The 21,485-nt window shown below is 44.0% G+C and overlaps 1 protein-coding gene across 1 annotated transcript; it reads right to left on the minus strand.

The window, feature by feature from the left end:
* Positions 1 to 358: 358 nt before the first annotated feature.
* MYADM (myeloid associated differentiation marker) lies at positions 359 to 21,352 on the minus strand. The gene is made up of 2 exons (XM_077259485.1): positions 21,077 to 21,352; positions 359 to 4,541 (listed from the first exon to the last, which is right to left on the minus strand). Exon 2 carries the CDS (start codon positions 4,528 to 4,530, stop codon positions 3,607 to 3,609), a length of 924 nt encoding a protein of 307 aa, XP_077115600.1. The 5' UTR covers positions 4,531 to 4,541; positions 21,077 to 21,352; the 3' UTR covers positions 359 to 3,606.
* Between the last annotated feature and the right edge of the window lie 133 nt (positions 21,353 to 21,485).

Raw genomic sequence — 21,485 nt, forward strand, 5'->3', positions numbered from 1 at the left:
GTCGGCTTATACTCGAGTAAATATGGTAATTTAAGGGCATAAAAACTAAGATTAAGAATGGCAAAATTTTCAAAATTTTTCACCAAATTTCCGTTTTTTTCACAAATTAAGTCAAATCGACGAAATTTTACCACTATCATAAAGTACATGTCACGAGAAAACAATCTCAGAATCACCAGGATCCGTTGAAGCGTTTCAGAGTTATGACCTCATAAAGTGACAGTGGTCAGAATTGAAAAAAATGGCCTGGTCAGGAAGTTGAAAACAGGCTTCGGGGTGAAGGGGTTAACAATTCTTTTAAATTGCATATCACTGCTGTAGCTTATTCCCACAAATTGTAGAGACACAGCTAGCAAAATATTGTACATCAATGTATTTATTACAACAATAAAAAGGCACGGGATTTGTTCAACTTCAAAAAAAAATACAAAAAATAAAATCATACAAAATGAATATAAAAGCTTGAAAAGTTTACATAAGTTGTGTACAATACTGTTCAAAAGGAGGCACTTGGTACAAAAACAAGAAAACTCAGAGCATGCTATAGATCCACTATGTGCAAGAATATATTTTTAAATTTTTTTTTTTTTTTCAAGCATAGTTCATTTTGCTACAAGATTGATAAAGCCCCAAACCTTCATTCTATCAAGTCTATAAGGCTACATGTGAAAATAAATGGACTTTTTTTTTTTTTTTGCTTGGGATACAAGGTGAAATGGCACTTATATTTGATGGTAAACATTTTACATTAAAGAGCAAATACTAGTGATGAGAGAGGTTATTCGAGTATCGAGAGTGCTCAAGTAACATGTTCGTGTCCCCGTGCTGCTAAACTGCCCAACACATGCGGGGATTGCCCAACAGGCAGGCCTAACAAATAGGCAATCCCCGCATGTGTTGGGCTGTTTAGCAGCCACGAATCATACAGCTGCAGGGACTCGAACATATTACTCGAGGACCCATGACACTTGGATAACACCCGAGCATTCTCGGATACCGCTATATTCACAGCACGCTCGGTCATCACCAGGAGATAACGATTCATATTAAGGCTTCAAGTTTCAAACTATTGATGACATATCAAGCCAGGATTAAGATGAACACATGAAGGGTTAAAAACTAACACTGAACACAGCAGAAAAGATGAAATACTAAAGTATCAAGGAGGTGGAATTAGTGGCTTCATAGTTCCACAAAATATCTGATTAATAAGGCAAAATTATCTGAGTATTGTCAAGACTTTTCACTTCTCTACGCGCGATTGTCATTTTGGACTTGAGTGGAAGGACGGAATAATCTGAGAGAGTAACCAATCTGAGGATGAGCTGCCCGACTATCCCATACTAATGGCTGTAACTCTGGCAGTTCAGCCATTAGACTTACTTTCTCAGCCTGCTTTATTAATCAGATTCTTCTAAAATTACATTTAGTTGAAGACCTCTTGAGAATGTAAAATGCCTGGAGTTCAATGTTGCCGTGTCATATTTTTCTCTCCTTTGACATATCTTCTGTCCATGTTTTTTGTGTGGCTAGAGCACAAATATACCCATTATATTCTACGGGATGTTCAAATGTCCATCTCATTTTACGGATTGTAAGAAAATAAAAGTAGATGCAAGTTCATTTTTGTTCTGAATCCGGTTTCAAAACTCACCAATGCAAGTCTCCGTGTCCAAGAAAAACTTGGACAGTAAACTGATGACAATCTAGAAACTCCAATTTTTTTTTTCATACCAGAAAAGCTGATGAAATTCTGATGGTAAAAACTCAAAGTCTGACCCAAAACACTGATCGAAATTGGTCTTGTACAAGAAAAAAAAATTAGACCATTTTTCATCAGTGTGAAGGATCTTATTCTCACCTTTTTGGTCTGTGTCCGCTTTGACCAGCAGTGTGGCATCTGCTTGTCTTGTATTTGGGTAACTGATTGATTACCCTGGCAGGCGGGGGCAGACAGTAGGCTCCTACGGCTGCCATCTGCTTACTCCTGTGCATCTCAGCCACAGGCTGGGCTTCATAAGAGATGGTGATAGACTGCAATACAATGGTATTGCTGTATATGCTATGAGCGATTGAAAGGAAGTAGTAGAAAAAAAATAAAGTGCAAAAAATAAAAAAAAAGTTCAAAAAACACAAATTCAAACCACCCTTCACAATAGACAATTTTGGTATTTTGGGGTCCATAAAAGTTCAGCTAAATAACCCATACGGTAAATTGAGTAAAAATAAAATGCTGGAGTGCCGCTTTAAGCTCTATACAATAAAACTTTTTTGGAATTACCGTAATTACCAACCATTAATTGTTACGTCTCAGATTTTCAGACTCGCCAACAATGAATACGTCAGATATTGTCGACACTTATTTCACAATAAAAACTTAAAAATCGGTAGTGGATATAAAACCACGGATTGCAATTTTAGGTATAGGGTCACCTCTGAGCACAAGACAAACTCGTATGTAAACTATTATGATCTAAATCGGATACTTGTACCCAGGGAGCTTTGAGAAGACGTAGAAAAAGTTATCACTCAAAAACAAAAATGAAACTATTGTGTGTCATAAAGTAGGAACTTTTGTGATCTCTACTATTTCAGTGAATATCTTACTAAATCTAACAATCATCCTCATTGACATACATCTGTTTGTTCCCAGAAAAACAGCCATCTCAAGTTGTAATGAAAAGCTTCCAAAACCAGATTTCCTTTGGTAAAGATGAAAATCCCATATGAAATATAAAAGGCATAAAACAACGTTTAGCATGGGTGATCATGACACTAGTCAACATGGGCATTGAGGGAGTTATGACCCACGTCACAGAAGATATGAAGACACCTCACAATTTTGATTACATGGACCTTGGGCTAAATACGTGCTTATCCCATGTGATTATCAGATTGCATTCATATTTATTGTTTCCATTAATGCCTCTCTAATTGTCTCTGCTGGTATCGGAAACAATGGCGTCCCTTTCATTAGTCTCATTACCACTGCAGTCAATGACTGGCCATGGCGGTCATAAGACAGTGTGGAGGACTGATGGACCAGAGATCACTTTCAGATGCCAGAGGACACAGCTGGAGCACAGGAATCAAAAGGTGGTCGCCAAAGTTTTTTTCCTTTTTTTACATTCCCTACTCTATAACATTTAAAATATCCCACAAACTCTTTCCAATGGACAATGATATAAAACACAAACTACTATATATGCTGACCTACATGTATGCAATTAAATGTGTTATTTATTTTTCTAAAAAAATAAAAAAGACAGGGCCTAAATTTGTGTCACTAACAGCGGTCTACATTAGCTTGGAAACAAGTCAAACCCGAATGGCCCAAAAAATAGGCAAGAAAAACGAGTGCAATACAATGGAGCTTGTGGGAAAAGGTCCAGGGTGGACAATCAGGATGACGTCTGCCTGAAATTACGCAACACTTCCACAATATCCGTTCATTTAAGAAAAAAAAAACTACATAAAACCTTCATATCGATATATATATTGTAATGTGATATAGTGAAGGGATGAAGCTGATCTTTGGCCTAAAATCGTTTTTTCAGTGGACTCATTACAGCCTGTATGCATAGAGCGACCTGAAGCCGTGGTCTCCTAATAAACCGTGATGAAAATTAGTCTTGCCGAATGCACAAGATCCCCGACATAAACTAAAAGATTGAAAGCGGTCAGAACAGCAATGGCTACCGCTTTGTCATAATTACACAGTCCTAGTTTTCCCAAAGTGTTTCTGCAGCCATCAGGCCTTCGGGGGTAGCCGCCATGTTTGGAATCAAACTGAAAGATAGGCCAGATGATCAAGGCAGATGCATAGAAGAGGACGGCAAGGAGGGCATAGGCACTGAGGAACTTCTCAAAAGCACAGGGCAACCAGCTGGTGCACTCTCCGACACACAAAATAATAACCAGAATAGAAAGGATGAAGCAGATACAGTATACGGACAAACACCATTTCAGCGCATCATGGCTTTCATATAGAGGTGGATCTGAAATAAAGACAAAAATGACGCAGGCAATGTAGCTTTCTATGACTTTCAGGAGTCCAGGCACAGTGGCCATGTATCCGGTGACTTCTCCTGGTTGAGCTCTGGTTAAGGACACTTCGATGATATAAGCCAAGGTGGTAAGGCACGAGAACACAGTGGCCACGATTTCGTAGGTACGTTTACTGCTGCCATAGCTTCTGTCTTCCAGGAAGTACAGTGGATAAATGATGGAGGCAGAAAGACACATCAGGACAGCAAACATGGCAAAAGTGATTGGGAAGTTCTTCCAGGACACTGGCATCCGGTTTTGCACTCCGGCAAACTCCACCACGAGGATAATTATAGTGACTACGAAGCAAAAGCACCAGGAAAACATGCACAAATCTCCGACTCGGCCACTCCATCTTCCACTGTGGGCGACCAAGCTGAAGGTGACACAGGCGAAGATGGCTGCAAGAATCCGCACAATTCCGACAGGAGACTTTAAGGTGTGGGCATTGCCCACCACCACGGTCCTCTTTTGGACTGGCATGGTTGATGTACCTGCCAAAAGAAAAGACAATTACAGTAGAGCAGAGACAGTAATTCATCACAATTTTATAGAAGTTTAGTAAGGAGAACAAACGCTCAACAATAAAGAAGTTGTACGACCCCTGAACAAGTGAAGTCCGTTCTGTTGCATGATTTTTTCAGGACTTTAGGATATGAATATCACAAAAGCACCATACTGGGAGCTGGAGCTTTCCAGCATTCTTAGAGAGGACCACTCACTAGCCACGGATATGTCGCTGCTCTCTTGATTCTGGGGATGTTTTTCTTTCGTTCCTACACCTCTCCATTCTGGAGATATGACCTCCTTTATCCTGTATGTTCATCTATGGTTAGCCAAATGGGTGTGAGCTAGATGAAGATGTCCACAAAGAACAATTGAAAACACACAATTGGCTAACAGAAAAAATAAAATAAAAATCAACTCCATATTCAGGACATCGTTTGCACTTACACAAGATAAAAAAATATGACCTTTATGGCAAGTAACGGATCCCCATACAGCTAAAGTCCACTAGTCCATAGTATTAGGAAATCAAGTGTGGATTGGATGTGAGCAGCACAGGCAGCGACAGCAGGACTATAAGCAGCCTATATATACACTGAAAATCACAAAATATACTACAGCCACATTCAGCGAGAGATTTGCAACCTCCTCCCTCCCGAGCAACGATATCCATCTCTGCTTCCCCCACATTAAAGACACCCACTGCCCCCATTATCGGTACAGAGTCAGTGTCTTCATATAGAAATCACACTGCAGCAGTAAACTTGCACCCACAGGTTCCCACCTTACCCTCATTACGTATTCTTGCATCAAGCACTCCCACCACACTCACATCCATCTTTGAGCTCCTCCTCTATCCGCCAATATCATCTTGTGTCCAGCTTAGCACTTTATTCCTCTTTCCAACCCCAATGCCCGTATGTGCGCATCCAGATCTGCTCTTCTACCCACAAAAGTCCTGTTTTCATGGCTCGTTGAACCTGGTGCTAATGCACCACTCAGACAGCCGCGAGCCGCACATCATGGGCCCACCAGCCACATGCCTCCCAAGCCACAGGTTGGAGACTCCTGCTATAGCATCAGTGCAGAAAGATGTATACAACATTTACAAACTATGGGCTTTATACAAAGGTTGTCTGTTTGCATGTTTGTAATATTTCCTCTGTCTGCATCATATCAAAGTTCTAATCTTCCATCAGATAGCCCACAGGTCAGCATTTACCTGTATGATGGCATAGCTTTTGTTTTAGCTGAATAGTAAACTCTTCTTTGTAAATGAATACTCAAAAAAGCAGGATATTAGTCAAGCAGTGGCGGGTGTGCTTACTGTGTAGTCAGTGCCGACTGTTCACTGCCCTGGCACCGCCTGATGACTGGTCACCACTTGAATAGTCAAAAATCCGACAATTTTTCAACTTAAAATTGTAAAGACAATAGCACCAAGCAGCAGCCCCATAGTGAGAGCTGTAAAAGGACATCCAGACTGATAGAGAATGAAGCAGGATCCGGCTGCCAAATATCTAATTAGGAAGGAAGTCCAGCAAATTAGTGACATGTAAACGTACTCCTCCGCAGCCCTGGTCACAGTGATGGAGTGAGTGCAGTGAGTGGCACGCGGCCAGGCCTCGGGGGAGGGGGCCTTATAAGGAAGCAGCCTTCTCCCTGTGATCATTTTTTCTCCATTAGTAAAGGATTCCTTGCACAGGGATTGTCACAGCGACCTCTATACAACTATGAGAAAGAAAAAAAACCTAGCAGGAAATGTCTCCAACAAGTCAGTTAGGTTCCAAGAATGCAAAACAAAAAATGGAAGCCAGGATGGCAGCCACGTTTTACATTATGTCTAGCTTCCTGAGAAGGAAGGGGCTGACGTTTAGGGTTTGCGCTCACTGATGAGTAGCCAACATATAATTCGGAAGAGTGTTGTCCGATGTTTCATGGGCTAGCACTCGCTCCAATGTCATACTATGTTTTGTTGCTTTTCCCCCACAATACTCGGTGTATACCTCAGCACTTGCACTCATCACTAACCAGCGGCTCTATTGTCGCTTTTCGTGTCCATATTCGTGTCTGGGTCTCATCCTGCCAACTACCCCTTATGTCAGCAGGACCCGATATGAAGATTATATGGACACACAAGATGGCTTCAACTTGTTTTATGGAAACGCACCTGCGGTCACTTGAGGAAATGGTATACAATGGAGCTTATGGAAATCACCCTCACAGACATCCCACCTGAATCTAGGCCTTGTGCGAGCAAGGTCAATCCTATCAGGGATTCAGGTTCCTCACACTACAAGGAGGCAAAGACAACGAATGTCACTCACGGATTCACCCGTCACTGCGCCGCCAGCAGCAGCTCCTCATTAATGCAAAATGGCTGCTCACCAACTGTGGACTGCACAAAGTTCCTCCAAGACAGGACACAATGCGGGAGCAGACACATTGAGAACAGTTGGGGGCACAACACATCACCGGAGAATGACTCCCATGTGTCAGCACAGAGTCACTCGACCGTTTTCCCCTTTATATATCTTTCCACATTCTCTACATCATTTTTGTTTTAGGTCCTCCCTGAGAAATAGATGAATCCTTTCTCCTCCTCTCAGATCTGTGCACAACGCCATCCCTGCCTACTATTTCTAACAAGAGCCAAGAGAAAGGCAGCAGAGGTGTCTATGCAGGGAGCAGGGCTGTGATGGATTTGGCCAGTGTTGCAGAGAAGCCAGCTAGGTGAATGGCTTGTACACACTCTGCATTAAGAGTTGTACCATTCTGCTGCTGCAGAGTATATAGAAATACAGTTCCCCAAACTAACATGATGCTTCGCTGCAGGGAGAAAATGCAGATACATCCTCCCTGCAGCCGCTTGCCTTGAGTCATCTGGGTGGCACCGCACCAGCATCATGTGACTATGCTGAGCATGATGTCACTCATGGAACTGATTACAGCGCTCCGTTCAGAAGTGACTGCTCACTGCCACCAACCAGATGATCAGAAGTGAGCGGCTGCAGGGAGGATGCAACTTCACTTTCTCCCTGCAGCTAAACACCACATTCGACTACCGCATGTGTGCGCAGTATATTCCTGATCTGCAAAAAACACACAACAGAAACACTGCAGAGCTGAGCTGGCCATCAGACTCAGTGGGGAAGGAAGCAGATTTCTCTGATAAGATCTATTACAAAGTCTGCTATAGTTTAGTTGAACGTACTGTTCCATTTTAAGGTAAGAAGGAAGATATTTCAGCAGCTCGGGTGCATGAGTCACAGACATTTCCTGTTGTACTATACAGTATGAGGTAATCTGTAATAAAAGTATAACTGCAGCATTAACGAGAGCAGCCAAATAAAGGTGGGGCGTCTCCCGCTACCAGTCTGATCCGAATGTGCGCGGCATATAGGGATGGTGAGCTGCTCTGTGACATTAGACAGACTGCTGGTACTTGTAGTGCACTCACAGTTCAGCAGCCCCTTGTCATTGCAGGCTGGTTATTGGAACAAGCTCCAATCCCGCTTAGCTCAAAGCTGCAATATGCACACAAATCACTCATTTCTTGGCAACGCAACAGACTTTGTGACTAGATGCATTCTCCCTCTATTTTCCGCTCGTCTCAGCACCAGGGGGAAGAGGAACACGCCAAGCTCAACACTCCCGAATCTACTAGCTTAGTACTGGAATCTAGCCTGTGACATCACTACAGGGCGACGCTTTAGGGCCGTGTTCACACACGGCAGTGACACTATAGCCGAGAAACGCAGCAGCCTGTGCCACTGTGGGCTTTACACTGCAGCCGAGAAACAGCAGCCTGTGCCACTGTGGGCTTTACACTGCAGCCGAGAAACGCAGCAGCCTGTGCCACTGTGGGCTTTACACTATAGCCGAGAAACGCAGCAGCCTGTGCCACTGTGGGCTTTACACTGCAGCTGAGAAACGCAGCAGCCTGTGCCACTGTGGGCTTTACACTGCAGCCGAGAAACGCAGCAGCCTGTGCCACTGTGGGCTTTACACTATAGCCGAGAAACGCAGCAGCCTGTGCCACTGTGGGCTTTACACTGCAGCCGAGAAACGCAGCAGCCTGTGCCACTGTGGGCTTTACACTGCAGCCGAGAAACGCAGCAGCCTGTGCCACTGTGGGCTTTACACTGCAGCCGAGAAACGCAGCAGCCTGTGCCACTGTGGGCTTTACACTGCAGCCGAGAAACGCAGCAGCCTGTGCCACTGTGGGGTTTACACTGCAGCCGAGAAACGCAGCAGCCTGTGCCACTGTGGGCTTTATACCGCAACCAAGAAACGCAGCAGCCTGTGCTACTGTGGGCTTTACACTGTAGCCGAGAAACGCAGCAGCCTGTGCCACTGTGGGCTTTATACCGCAACCAAGAAACGCAGCAGCCTGTGCTACTGTGGGCTTTACACTGTAGCCGAGAAATGCAGCAGCCTGTGCCACTGTGGGCTTTACACTATAGCCGAGAAACAGCAGCCTGTGCCACTGTGGGCTTTACACTGCAGCCGAGAAACGCAGCAGCCTGTGCCACTGTGGGCTTTACACTATAGCCGAGAAACAGCAGCCTGTGCCACTGTGGGCTTTACACTGCAGCCGAGAAACGCAGCAGCCTGTGCCACTGTGGGCTTTACACTGTAGCTGAGAAACGCAGCAGCCTGTGCCACTGTGGGCTTTATACCGCAACCAAGAAACGCAGCAGCCTGTGCTACTGTGGGCTTTACACTGTAGCCGAGAAATGCAGCAGCCTGCGCCACTGTGGGCTTTCCTCTATTTTTCTGCACAATGACTTTATCTTGAAAGCAAACAGCTGCTCCATCGACAAGATTTCCAGCCACATCATGACCGCTGATTGTGAACACAGCCAAAAAAAAAAAAAAATCCACACTTTGGACAATTCTTACTTATCCAAGGGCAGACGGTAACTGGCCATTCCACAGGACTGGTGACTGACGGTGGGGGGGAATGTCAGGTCCCACCAACGTAAACTTGCATATTCACATTAGAAGCAATGGTTGCGACTACCAACTCAGAAAATCCCTTCAAGATCTTACAGTATATATGATGCACTACCTGGTTTCCCTAGCAGCACTGACATTTCTGGGAGGATCCTGTCTGAAGACAGTTATGGAGTGTCTGGTCTTAGGGTACCGTCACACATTGAAATTTCCATCGCTACGACGTTACGATTCGTGACGTTCTAGCGATATCGTTACGATATCGCTGTGTCTGACACGCTACTGCGATCAGACACCCTGCTGAGAATCGTACGTCGTAGCAGATCGTTTGGAACTTTCTTTCGTCGCTTGATCACCCGCTGACATCGCTGGATCGTTGTGTGTGACAGCGATCCAGCGATGTCTTCGCTTGTAACCAGGGTAAACATCGGGTAACTAAGCGCAGGGCCGCGCTTAGTAACCCGATGTTTACCCTGGTTACCAGCGTAAACGTAAAAAAACAAACCGTACATACTCACCCGTCGGTGTCCTTCAGGTCCCTTGCCGTCTGCTTCCTGCTCTGAGTGCCGGCCGGAAAGTGAGAGCAGATCACAGCGGTGCTGCGATCTGCTCTCACTGTACGGCTGCACTCAGAGCAGGAAGCAGACGGCAAGGGACCTGAAGGACACCGACGGGTGAGTATGTACTGTTTGTTTTTTTACGTTTACGCTGGTAACCAGGGTAAACATCGGGTTACTAAGCGCGGCCCTGCGCTTAGTTACCCGATGTTTACCCTGGTTACCCGGGGACTTCGGCATCGCTCCAGCGCCGTGATTGCAACGTGTGACCGCAGTCTACGACGCTGGAGCGATGATTATACGACGCTGCGACGTCACGAATCGTGCCGTCGCAGCGATGAAAATTTCAATGTGTGACGGTACCCTTAGACTGAGAATGTGATACTACAAACATTCCTAATCCCCATGACCCTAAGCAGAGAGGTCATTTAACTCCTAAAACAAATTTTAGTTTCTCATGATACATATGACTCATTGTCTAAAAGGGAACGCACCAAGATCTATTTCCAGGCAACATTTCTTTTGTATAGTGGTCATAATGAGACTGACATTTTAGAAAAGGGAGGGACAGGATATTTTTTTTTTTTAGAAATCTTAAAATCTTAATACAAAATGTCTTACTTTAACTGCTCTTCCCCTCACTAAGTTGTACACAGATCTCCAGTGCGGAGAGAGTGGAAAGCATCAACAGTCTCAGGGAGGGCAGAAAAAGAGGAAAGCACATAAAGAGGAAATAAGTGCAGTTCTGGAGCTGTGCCGACAGTAGATAGACAAAGCTCACATCCAGCCTACATTATGAGGCTATGTGCACACGTCAGGATTTTGTCAGGATTTTTCATCAGGTTTTGTAGCCAAAACCAGGAGTGGGTGATAAATGCAGAAGTGGTGCATATGTTTCTATTATACTTTTCCTCTAATTGTTCCACTCCTGGTTTTGGCTACAAATCCTGAGGAAAAATCCTGACGTCTGCACATAGCCTTAGGAGAGTCACCTCCGCAGGAGAAAAACCTGAAACTTGGATCAGGCTGCAAACTGCATATCATGGGCATCTGAAATGAATGAAGATTGAGGACTGAAATTTTAACAGTTAGCCATTTTTTTTTTTTAAAGGTTTTAAAAGTGCCCGTAGCTTTTAAATCACAGCACTGACTTCAGTCGAAACAAGATCTGTGTGAGAATCAAGAGTGCGACCAAAAATATAGTTTAGTTTCAAGTCAGTTTCTAGACCATGGGACTTCTGCATTTTAGGCTGCTAGGAAAATCCACTGCTGTCAATGTGATGTCAGGCAACTTCCTCTTCGGGGTTAGTGGCAGGAGTCACATAGGTCAGATTACATCATTGGTGCGATCTATACTGTAAAAGGCAGAGAAATAATTTAAACGCCTCTCCTGGTCCCAATACTCTTTCCGAGATGACCCACGGTCATGTCTGACATTTTGCAGGCAAATGTGACGTCCTGCGGCTGCACTGTCCGTGATGATCTTGGACAGGGGCTACCACAGGTGAAGGGGTTCCTTATCATTTACCAGTATTGCAGATATCATGGTATCATTTTATTCAGCGTCCTATGACCTACCGGCCCATATCGACGGCTTATGAGAGGTCAATCCTACTGATAGATTCCCTTTAAGGGTCAGATTGTTCTACTCAGTGTTGGTATTGCCCAAATGTTCTCCAGCAAGCCACATTTCCATGCAGAAAACGTTCTGCAATATCTCGTCTGAGCACACAGTGTATGTAATAAAGCGGCTGCTGCTCAATCACAAGTGCTGGCAACAAATGAATGATATTAGAACCAGGTTGCTAGTTGGGAACTGTTCATAGACGTACTAATCAATACTAGAAAACACTTATCTGGGACATCAGCTCCCACCCTCAAACAGGAAACCCCATCAGATCATGCATATTTCAGTGGACCACACTTTCCAGGAAAACTGCTTCAGCTATGACGCAAGCACTGTGTTTGATACCTTTATCAGATTAAAGATACTCATCAACACATTGGGTTCATATGCTTGGCTCAAAATATTTTTTTCACCAGGTGATGTGCTGCTGAGAACAATGATTTTTGTTCCGGCATCTAAATCACTCGATGAATAGGCAGCATTTTGCTTGTTTAGTACAACCCCTGGCAAAAATTATGGAATCACCGGCCTTGGAGGATGTTCATTCAGATGTTTAATTTTGTATAAAAAAAAAAAAAAAAAAAAAAAAAAAAAAAGCAGATCACAGACATGGCACAAAACTGTGTGGCTTTAAGAAACACTAAAAGAAATCAGGAACAAATATGTGGTAGTCTGTAATGGTTACTTTTTTTTAACCAAGCATGGAGGAAAAATTATGGAATCACTCAATTCTGATGAAAATAAAGAAAAATAAAAAAAAAAAACACTCCAAAACATCACTAGTATTTTGTTGCAGCACCTCTGGCTTTTATAACAGCTTGCAGTCTCTGAGGAATGAACTTAATGAGTGTCACACAGGACTCTCCATCAATCTGGCTCCAACTTTCCGATTGCTTTTGCCAGATCAGCTTTGCAGGTTGGAGCCTTGTCATGGAACATTTTCTTCAACTTCCATCAAAGATTTTCAATTGGATTGAGATCCGGACTATTTGCAGGCCATAACATTGACCTTGTGTCTTATTTCAAGGAATGTTTTCACAGTTTTTGCTCTATGGCAGGATGCATTATCATCTTGAAAAATGATTTCATCACCCCCAAACATCCTTTCAATTGATGGGATAAGGAAAGTGTCCAAAATATCAACATAAACTTTTGCTTTTATTGAAGATGTAATGGCAGCCATCTCCCCAGTGCCTTTACCTGACATGCAGCCCCATATCATCAATGACTGTGGAAATTTGCATGTTCTCTTCAGGCAGTCATCTTTATAAATCTCATTGGAACGGCACCAAACAAAAGTTCAAGCATCATCACCTTGCCCAATGCAGATTCGCAATTCATCACAGAATATGACTTTCATCCAGTCATCCACAGTCCACGATTGCTTTTCCTTAGCTCATTGTAACCTTGTTTTTTTTCTGTTTAGGTGTTAATGATGGCTTTCGTCTAGCTTTTCTGTATGTAAATCCCATTCCTTTAGGCGGTTTCTTACAGTTCGATCACAGACATTGACTTCAGTTTCCTCCCATTCGTTCCTCATTTGTTTTGTTGTGCATTTCCTGTTTTGGAGACATATTGCTTTAAGCTTTGATGTCTTCCTTGGTCTACCAGTATGTTTGCCTTTAACAACCTTCCCATGTTATTTGTATTTCTCCAGATTTTACAACCAACATCTTTTGCAACATTGCGTGATGATTTACCCTCTTTTAACCCCTTCATGACCTTGGGATTTTCCATTTTTCCGTGTTCGTTTTTCGCTCCCCTACTTCCCAGAGCCATAACTTTTTTATTTTTCCGTCAATTTGGCCATGTGAGGGCTTATTTTTTGTGGGACGAGTTGTACTTTTGAACAACATTATTGGTTTTACCATGTCGTGTACTAGAAAACGGGAAAAAAATTCCAAGTGTGATGAAATTGCAAAAAAAGTGCAGTCCCACACTTGTTTTTAGTTTGGCTTTTTTGCTAGGGTCACTAAATGGCAAAACTGACCCGCCATTATGATTCTCCAGGTCAGTACGAGTTCATGGACACCTAACATGACTAGGTTATTTTTTTATCTAAGTGGTGAAAAAAAAAATCCAAACTTTGCTTAAAAAAAAAAAAAAAAAAAAAAATTCCGCCATTTTCCAATACTCGTAGCGTCTTCATTTTTCATGATCTGGGGTCGGTTGGGGGGCTTATTTTTTGCGTGCCAAGCTGGCGTTTTTAATGATACCATTTCGGTGCAGATACGTTCTTTTGATCGCCCGTTATTGCATTTTAATGCAATGTCGCGGCGACCAAAAAAAGTAATTCTGGCGTTTTGAATTTTTTTCTCGCTACGCCGTTTAGCGATCAGGTTAATGCTTTTTTTTATTGATAGATCGGGCGATTCTGAACGCGGCGATACCAAGTATGTGTAGATTTGATTTTTTTTTATTGATTTATTTTGATTGGGGCGAAAGGAGGGTGATTTAAACTTTTATATTTTTTATGTTTTCACATTTTTTTTACTTTTTTTTTTTTCCCACTTTTGCCATGCTTCAATAGCCTCCATGGAGGCTAGAAGCTGGCACAACGTGATCAGCTCTGCTACATAGACGCAATCATCAGATCGCGCTGCCGCAAGGTAAAACACACGGCCCTATGTGTGGGGTGCGATGATACCGAATGTGTGCAATGAATACATCCGGCATCATCGCGTCTACAGAAGGGGGTGGAGCTTTGGGCGGAACGGGTTTGCCGCTCCGTCCAAACCACCGGCCATCCTGAACGTGGACACACACCCTAAGAGTTTGATAATCCTCTCCTTTACTTTAATTGACATCTCTGGTGTTAGAGCCATGATTCATGTCAGTGCACTTGGTGCAACAGCTCTCCAAGGTGTGATCACTCCTTTTTAGATGTAGACTAATGAGCAGATCTAATTTGATGCAGGTGTTACTTTTGGGTATGAAAATTTACAGGGCGATTCCATAATTTTTCCCCTATGCTTGGTTAAAAAAAAGTAACCATTACTGACTACCACATTTTTTGTTCTTGATTTCTTTTAGTGTTTCTTAAAGCCAGAAAGTTGCCATTTGAAATGACTTTAGTTTTGTGCCATGTCTGTGATCTGCTTTTTTTCTACAAAATTAAACAATTGACTGAACATCCTCCAAGGCCGGTCATTCCATAATTTTTTGCCAGGGGTTGTATAATGCACTCCCCATAGTCTTCCAAATAGTGTAATTCACTCCCCATATAGCACAATGCACCCCATAGTCCTTGATACATTATAATGCACTCCCCATAGTCCTCCATATAGCACAATGCACCCCATAGTCCTTGATACAGTATAATGCACTCCCCATAGTCCTCCATATAATACAATGCACTACCCATAGTATAATGCACCCTATAGTCCTTGTATTGTGTGTTACTTAAAAAAAAAAAAAAAAAAAATACACCTCTCCTCCTTGTTAGGCCAGGATCACACATGCGAGAAGTAGGTCCGACTCTCGCATGGTAATACCCGGCACTGATGCCGACTCTCTGGAGGGGAGCGTGCGGCTGCATGTATTGCTATGCAGCTGCACTCTCCGCTCCCGAGTGACGGCAGCAATGCCGGGTATTACCATGCGAGACTCGGATGTATTTCTCACATGTGTGATCCCGGCCTTACACCGTTGCTTTGGTCCCTGCATAGTGTCTCAGAAGCTCCACTGCCCTCCACAGCATGGTGTGCACTGAAGTGACGTGATCACGCACCTGCTGTGGCAGAGGGGAATGATGGGGGAGCGTAATCTGACGCTCTCCTCCATCATTGCTTTTAACTGTATCGACATTATGTATCGACTTAACTAAAAGTCAAGTTTTAGTTCAGCTTTTTTGCTATCTTACACTAGAATTAAGCCTTCATTTCTCCATGTAAACACACTCGGGAGGCAAAGAGCCACACAGGGTTTTAAAGCCATTTACCTATAGATTAACCCAATAAATCCAGGTACATTGCATGCCTGATAGGTTCAAGTTCCCACAATGAGCTTTCGCCATAGTCTTTTTTTTTTTTTTGCGCTGCTTACAGTCCAGGAAAGTGCGTGGAATTTATAGGAGTGAATCTCATGACCACGGTGGGCAAGCAGAGCTCTATGTGCAGAATTTCTATATAGATTCACTAAATTAGGAAAATCAGCAGGTAAAAGAATGCATGCGATCTGCACATGAGTATTAATAAAAGGAGTCAAAAGCCAAAAATCAGAAAGTACAAAAAACAAACAAACTAGCTTTAAAGGGAATCTGTCTGCAGGTCTTTGTTGTATAACCTGACAGCATCATAATGTAGGAACAGAGACCCTGATTCCAGCAATCACTTAGGTTACTGGGTGCAGCCGTTGTGAGAGAATCACAGTTATCGGCTACAGATCTAGCAGAGCTCGAATGCTGAGCTGTGTATAACCCCACCCACACCACTGATTGGCGGTTTCCTTTGTACACTGAACAGTGACAATAGTGACACAGCTGTTGATCAGTGGTGCCGGTGGGGTTGGACCAGGAGGTACGAGACAGTCCAGTAGTGATGATTGTCTGCTGATAACACTGATTCTAGCCAAACAGCGACATCGTTGGAATCAGGAATAGTGATGATGAGAGAAAATACTCGTTACTCGAGATTTCTCAATCACGCTCGGGGGTTGCCTGGTTGCTAAGGAATCCCTACATGTACTTATGCTGGCTAACAGATGTAAATCATTCAGCTGCGGCGCTAAAAACTAAAACTCCGAGCACTAAAAAATACTCTGAGGACCCCGAGCATTTTCGCTCATCACTAATCAGGCACTCTGCCCATACATCATGCTGCTCTCAGATTAGAGAACAAAAACCTGCTGACATGTTCCCTTTAAATCAAGAGAAAAAAATAAATAATAAAAAAAATTACAAACACAGCGTTTTATGAAAACATAAAAAAAAAAAAAAAAAAAAAAATCAGTGAAAAACACAGGTAACCTACCGTAATTTTAATTGGTGCCACATCAAAAACTCATGTGAACGTAGCCAAGAGCGCCCTAGATCGTTTAAGGTGCTTGCTTTATCACAGTATATAAAAACACAAGACAGTGGCTACAGTAGTTGAGGTTAGTGACTAGTCCATAGTGCGTGGGCATGCCCCCGTCCTGTGTAGCTGTAGGGTGCGTCCTTGTACTGCACCGATGCAAGGCTTCTACTCATGTCATCCGGAATAGGATTCCCAGCATAAACATAGACGAAGAACGTTCCCAGCTACTGATGTGATGTATAACTGCCCCTACGTTCAGTTACATGTCACATGATATACTGCCAGTATAGGGAGCATGCATTACCTCCCTACACAGGCGCAGCACCGTGCACACCACTCATAGAAAGATGGGGAGGGATACAGTCGGCACCTCAACTTGTAACTAAAACCCAAAACTTTATTAGGATGTCAAGCCATGTTAAAAATATATTAATAAAAAAAAAAAAACCTTGCGCATTTCAGGCACGACAATAGCGCCCTTAGTCATAGGGCGATATAACTAAGGGAGCTATTGTCACGCCTGAAACGCATGAGAGAGATATAGATAGATAGATAGATTTTTTTTTTTTTTTTTTAACATGGCTTGGCATCCTCGAGTTTTGGGTTTTAGTTACAAGTTGAGGTGCCGACCGTATCCCTCCCCTTCGTTCTACATGGCTGCGCTTTTCAGCGGGATCGGCACTCACCTGTTATACATTGGACCCGGCCTCATATGGATTGGATTGGTGTGGCGTGCAGCTCCTTGACCCCCTCTTGCCTCCACACCACTCATACATGACTGTAGTATCACCAGTACAGGACATGCTATGGACGGCTGCCAGTATAGAGAGCATACATTACCTCCCTACACAGGCGCAGTACCATGCACACCACTCATACATGACTGTAGTACCCCAAGAACAGGACATGCTATGGACGGCTGACAGTATAGAGAGCATACATTACCTCCCTACACAGGTGCAGTACCATGCACACCACTCATACATGACTGTAATATCCCCAGTAAATCAGTATGTTTTAAAAGGATTATATGTTCACACTGACTGTAGTATCCTCAGTACAGGCAATGCTATGGACTGCGGCCAGTATCAGGAGCGTGCATTACCTCCCTACACATGACTGTAGTACAGGACAGTACCGTGAACACTCCATGACATGCTATGGACGGCAGCCAGGCACACAGCACATTACTTGTCCACATATGGGCATAATGGTATCCAGACATAGTGATAACAAATCCCGGCAGACGTGTGCAGTGAGGACGGAGCCTTGTGATGGAACGTTTCTAACCAGTTCTTCAATGAAGAATTTATGACGTTTACTGCTGGACTGTATCATAATGTGAAATACAAAAAAGGTTTCACTCCATCGTGCTAAAGCTTGTCAATGTGAAATGAAATACTAATAGCAATATGGCTTTTGAATATTAGGAAAAAAAAAATGAGACACCTTGCATAAAATTAGGCCAAATTATGTCTGCCCATCAACCAACGTCAAGGTGGTCTCAAAGACTGATGGGTCCCTATCTATATGATTACCTCTCTTAAGGCTCCTTTCCACTTGCGAGAAACACATCCGTGTCTCGCATGTGAAAACCAAGCTCTGGCGCCGGCACTTGGGAACGGAGCGTGCAGCTCCATGTGTTGCTATGCGGCCGCACGCTCCGCTCCCAAGTGCCGGCGCCAGAGCTTGGTTTTCACATGCGAGACACGGATGTGTTTCTCGCAAGTGGAAAGGAGCCCTTAGGCTGATGTCTGAATTCCTGGGCGAATGTGGACACCTCTCTCAGTAATGCCTGTTCTCAGCCTTTGAGACCACTTAGACGTTGGTTGATGGGCAGATATAATTTGGCCAAAGTTTATGCAATTGTTTAATATTGAAAAGCCGTATTGCTATTCATATTATATTATATTTCACATTGACATGCTTTAGCACAATAGAGTGCAGCCATTTTTGTATAGTGTAGATGGAGGTGGCTCCTCCTTGTATGCACCTATTCAGACTAGTTTGGATATGTCACTCAGTTTTTTGTCATATGTATCATACATATTGTGATGTTATCGCTATCACTACAGACCGAGGCAGGACTAACGCATTTTCATACCCTAAGCGTCACATTTGTAGCTTGGACATCCATAGCTCAGCTGTGGTTCTCCAGCTGTTGTAACACGACATCACCTCGAGTCACAATTTGCGTTTTTTGGGTCAATGATGTAATGATGATCAGTAACATTAGTCCGTGGCTACAACTGAATCTTTACCAACATGGCTTATATCGAATCTCATGGCACGCAACGGTCAGCTCTGCCTCGCCCAGTGAGGAAAAAATAATAATCCAGAAAAAGAAAAATGACTTCTCATCTGTATTCTCTTCCGCAGTGGAGAAAGTTGAGAAGACCAGATACAGCGTCCTCTGCCAATAATCGGATGCTGTACAGGTGATCCGTGCGGGGTCAGATTTTTTGGCTGCCACTGATTTCACATGGACATTCGGTCTGAAAAAATACAATCTGATCAGCCCTGCTGAATAAAATTACTCCTAGTGCTGTCTGTGTGAGGTCAGTTTTCCCCATGGACCGATAATACTGTGGTGTGAACTGTGCCCAATCACACAGGTTATATTCACCTTGATAGAACAGTAGACGCAAAAGTTGGCGAGAGCTGTTACACAGAGTACACATACAGCAGATCCGAGGGGTGTACGAACACGTGAGCATGCAGGGGCAGCGAGCTGCACTGCCGAAAATGGCGCAACAAAGCAGCGCGGTCTCTACTGCAAAGACCGCCATATGTAAGGCACAGTTATGCCAATTATTTATCAAAGAGCAATAATCCAGGCTCCTCTGTATCAGGAGGTGATCAGAGGATCAGTTTAGTTTTCCCACAGGTGATGAATGCCTGAACCTTGGGGGCCCGCAATCACAAGAAGCGGGGTCCTCAACTCCGTGTTGTCCCTTACTGCATGCTTCAATGTAGGAATGGTCTACCAGTGTCTGCCTCTCCACTATGTCTATTGGGCTAAAGCCACCATATACATGGCCGATAAGTTAGGATGGCACGCTAATGTGGGCCACCAGCCAACGTGTGGGGGCACCAGCCAACTGTTCGTCAGGGAAGCGGGAGATTGGGCGCGTCCAATTACAGATGGCAGGCTGCTTTGGTCTGCCGAAGGAAGGCCGGTGGCAGAGACGTCTGGCAGCGGCTCTCAGAAAGATAACACTGAATGAAAGGTTTGGAGGCCAAGGTGGTGGACGGCCCGACTATCTATCAAAGCGTCTCTCAGCCAGCAGCCATCTACAGAGTACGGGGGGGGGGGGGCGTTAGGAGAATCAGCTGAGTGCTGCGCCCAGGGGTGTGGAATCCTACAAGTTGCCCTATAGCCTCAGCCTAATGTAGACCACTTACACCAGGTTCACAAGGTGGGAGGCTTTTTTTTTTTTTTGTAACCAGAGTCTTTTTTTCCCCCATGGGAGTTCTCCCCCCTTTTCGTGAATGGGTTTTGAAGCGTTTGGGAGGTATTCCCATCCTAAATGTTCTTTGCATCCTTTTGATTGGGCAGTGCCTTGTTTGGACTTTGGAGCATCCACCTCAAAAACCTCCATGTGAATCTAGCTTTAGGCTACGAGCCCACAATATAACAGCGTTTGGATGAAGTGTAGCTGGGATTTGTCCAAAACGCTGCTCTCCCTTATTGTGGGCACGTCCCCCCAGGGTAGGCACCCCCTTTGCTGAGTTTTAGGAGTGGAAACTGAGCAAAAACTCTCCAGATCTCAAAACTTGTTCCAAAAACTCTGCAAAAAGCCTCCTCATGTGCACACGGCCAAACTGCAAGAACCAAACACTGACGAAGAGTGGATTGTTTCATTTTTGCATAGGAGAAAAATCACTGACATTGAATATTTCATGGGGGAAGATTTAAAAAACAAAAAAACAAAAACAAATTCCCAATATTAAAATGGAATGCCCCTTATGTTAAGTTCACAGTGCGTGCGTGTCTCACACACGAAAACAGCAGTGTTGGAAGGAGAAACATCATGCATTTTGCGCTTTGTTCCTGCGTTAAATAATAATAAATAAATAACTGGTCTACAACAAACAAACAAACAAAAAAACTTTTTTTTTTTTTTTTAAACTCTGCAACCACGGTGATGTCACACGCCCAAATCTGGGATGATGACATCACTGTGGACCAACATCGTGTGACATCATAAGCCGGAAAAGTGGAGGAAAGGGGGAAATAAAGCAAAATAAAAAACAATGAGAAAGCGTTTCCGACAGCTAATGTGCAGCAGCTGGGAACATCTGTGCCCCCCACAAGTGCAGGGGTCCGGCCAGCACCTCACCTGCAGACCCTGGGCACTTACCTGGTGAGCACCGACACTGTGCAACTCTCCGCCCGACGACAAGAAGGGAATGAGCAGATTCGGAACCCGGTGCTGGGCGGGTGCGGCCAAAAGACACATACACACGGCTCAGGGAGCGGAGACAAGAGCACGTCACACACACAGCGGGGCCCAGCTGCGGCTCCTGCCCCGCTCTACGTGAGTGTACATTTACCCTCTGTCCCTACGTGTCTCCTTCAGGAGGCTGCAAGTTATGTGAGGAGCTGAGGTAACTGCTGCTGTGGTACAGCCTCCATTGTGCTGCTCCAGACTGCACGCTGGGACTTCTAGTTCTCAACATACTAAATGTAAATTACTGACATAAATTACACCAAAAAGGCAAACTTACAGGGAGGTCTTCCTTTATTATTTCATTTGCCCATTTTTTTGG

The sequence above is a fragment of the Ranitomeya variabilis genome, chromosome 4, assembly GCF_051348905.1.
Source record: "Ranitomeya variabilis isolate aRanVar5 chromosome 4, aRanVar5.hap1, whole genome shotgun sequence".
Classification (NCBI taxonomy): domain Eukaryota; kingdom Metazoa; phylum Chordata; class Amphibia; order Anura; family Dendrobatidae; genus Ranitomeya; species Ranitomeya variabilis.

Coding starts and splice junctions, on each gene's coding strand:
- MYADM (XM_077259485.1), bottom strand. CDS start 4,530: ATGCCAGTCCAAAAGAGGACCGTGGTGGTGGGCAATGCCCACACCTTA.